At 42.4% G+C, this 1,400-nt stretch overlaps 1 protein-coding gene across 2 annotated transcripts in view; it reads left to right on the forward strand.

Annotated features, from left to right (window-relative positions):
• Nucleotides 1–1,150, forward strand: part of LOC119285789 (polypyrimidine tract-binding protein homolog 1-like) — a 19,134-nt gene extending 17,984 nt beyond the window's left edge. Inside the window, exons 9-10 of one of the 2 annotated variants that reach the window (XM_037565119.1) lie at nucleotides 281–346; nucleotides 590–732. In XM_037565119.1, coding sequence (XP_037421016.1) covers nucleotides 281–346; nucleotides 590–597 — 74 coding nt within the window. In that variant the 3' untranslated portion in view covers nucleotides 598–732. Of the gene's footprint in view, nucleotides 1–280; nucleotides 394–589 lie in introns of both variants that reach the window. The other variant, XM_037565117.1, reaches the window with a different exon arrangement.
• The last annotated feature ends 250 nt before the right edge of the window (nucleotides 1,151–1,400 follow it).

Here is a 1,400-nt window from a genome sequence, read left to right on the forward strand (position 1 = left end):
CACCTCACCATACAACTGTGAATTGGATAAAGCCCACGTTAACATGCAATCATGCATGGAAAAAGACCCACCACAACATTCAACCATGCATGGGAAAATGTTTTCCATTCTATTATTCTATTTATTCAATAAATATTGTTACAACTATACATAATCAAATATAGTCATGTTTTTTTTAATTTTGGTTCTTATGTTATCAATCCAATTTTTCATCAACCAATTCTCGCAGCAAGCGCGGGTATCCTCTAGTTACCTGATTCTTGGTCACTTTACCATTCAGATGCAAGTACTGCTACAATTGTGAAGGAAGCATTGGAAGGGCATTGCATCTACGATGGTGGCTACTGTAAGATTCACCTGTCATACTCTCGTCATACTGATCTCAATGTAAAGGTATAATGGGTTCATTTTGTTTAGTGTGTTTTGGACATGAAAACGATTTGGAGGATATGATTTGCTTCATTTGTAGAACCCACTTTGGTTTGCCTCGTCACCTGTAACACAAACTCCACGTTTTAAAAGAACACAAACTCACTTTGATTTGTCTTGCCATATGAAAAACATCACTCTCTGTCTCTCTGTCATTCAGGCTCATAGTGACAAGAGCAAGGATTACACAATCCCAGAAGGAGCACACCAAGCAGCACCACAGCCAGCCGGTGTACCACCTACAACTGCAGGATGGCAAGGTAATTCTCAAGCAGCTGGACCATACGGACCACCAGGTGTAGCTGCTCAAAACCAGAACACCAACGGACAAGTGCCGAATTGGAATCCCGGCAACTCAGGGTACCCACCAGCTCCAGGCCAGTATCCAGGCCATATGTACTCATCTCCTCCACCACAGCAGTACACGGCGACATCAGGGGGCTTCTCCGCCCCTCCGCCACCGCCACCTCATGAGATGCATCCTTCACACCAAATGCCACCTGCTCATCATGGAAATCAGCAGAGACCGGCAAGTGGTGCCCCTGGAACCGGCCAACCATCTCCGTATTACCACCATTAAGTGTGTGTACCTAGTTTATTGAGTTTTGTAACTCTACAATACTGCTACCCTCTTTTGTTTATCATCTCCGCCCTACAATGAAATAACAGTCAATAAATTCTCATCCATCATTTTTTTGTCAATGCGAGGCATTGATGGAAATCTGCTCTGTCAGGTGCAAAAATGGTTTGCTTTATCGGACTTGCCAGCGAAAATATAAAGGTTGCATGCTAAGTGAATTTGAATATTCTGCAGTTTTGGAATATCAAACTTGGTCAACCATTCTATTTACGTGTGAAGTTTTGGTAGTATTCTTAGTGTAGACCTAAGTTCACACTAAGCAAAACTCTTACCCAGAGAATGGTTTATTCTACACCCTACTAGTGCTCCACACAAAATATAGTAATGTAGT

The sequence above is a fragment of the Triticum dicoccoides genome, chromosome 4A, assembly GCF_002162155.2.
Source record: "Triticum dicoccoides isolate Atlit2015 ecotype Zavitan chromosome 4A, WEW_v2.0, whole genome shotgun sequence".
NCBI classification, from domain to species: domain Eukaryota; kingdom Viridiplantae; phylum Streptophyta; class Magnoliopsida; order Poales; family Poaceae; genus Triticum; species Triticum dicoccoides.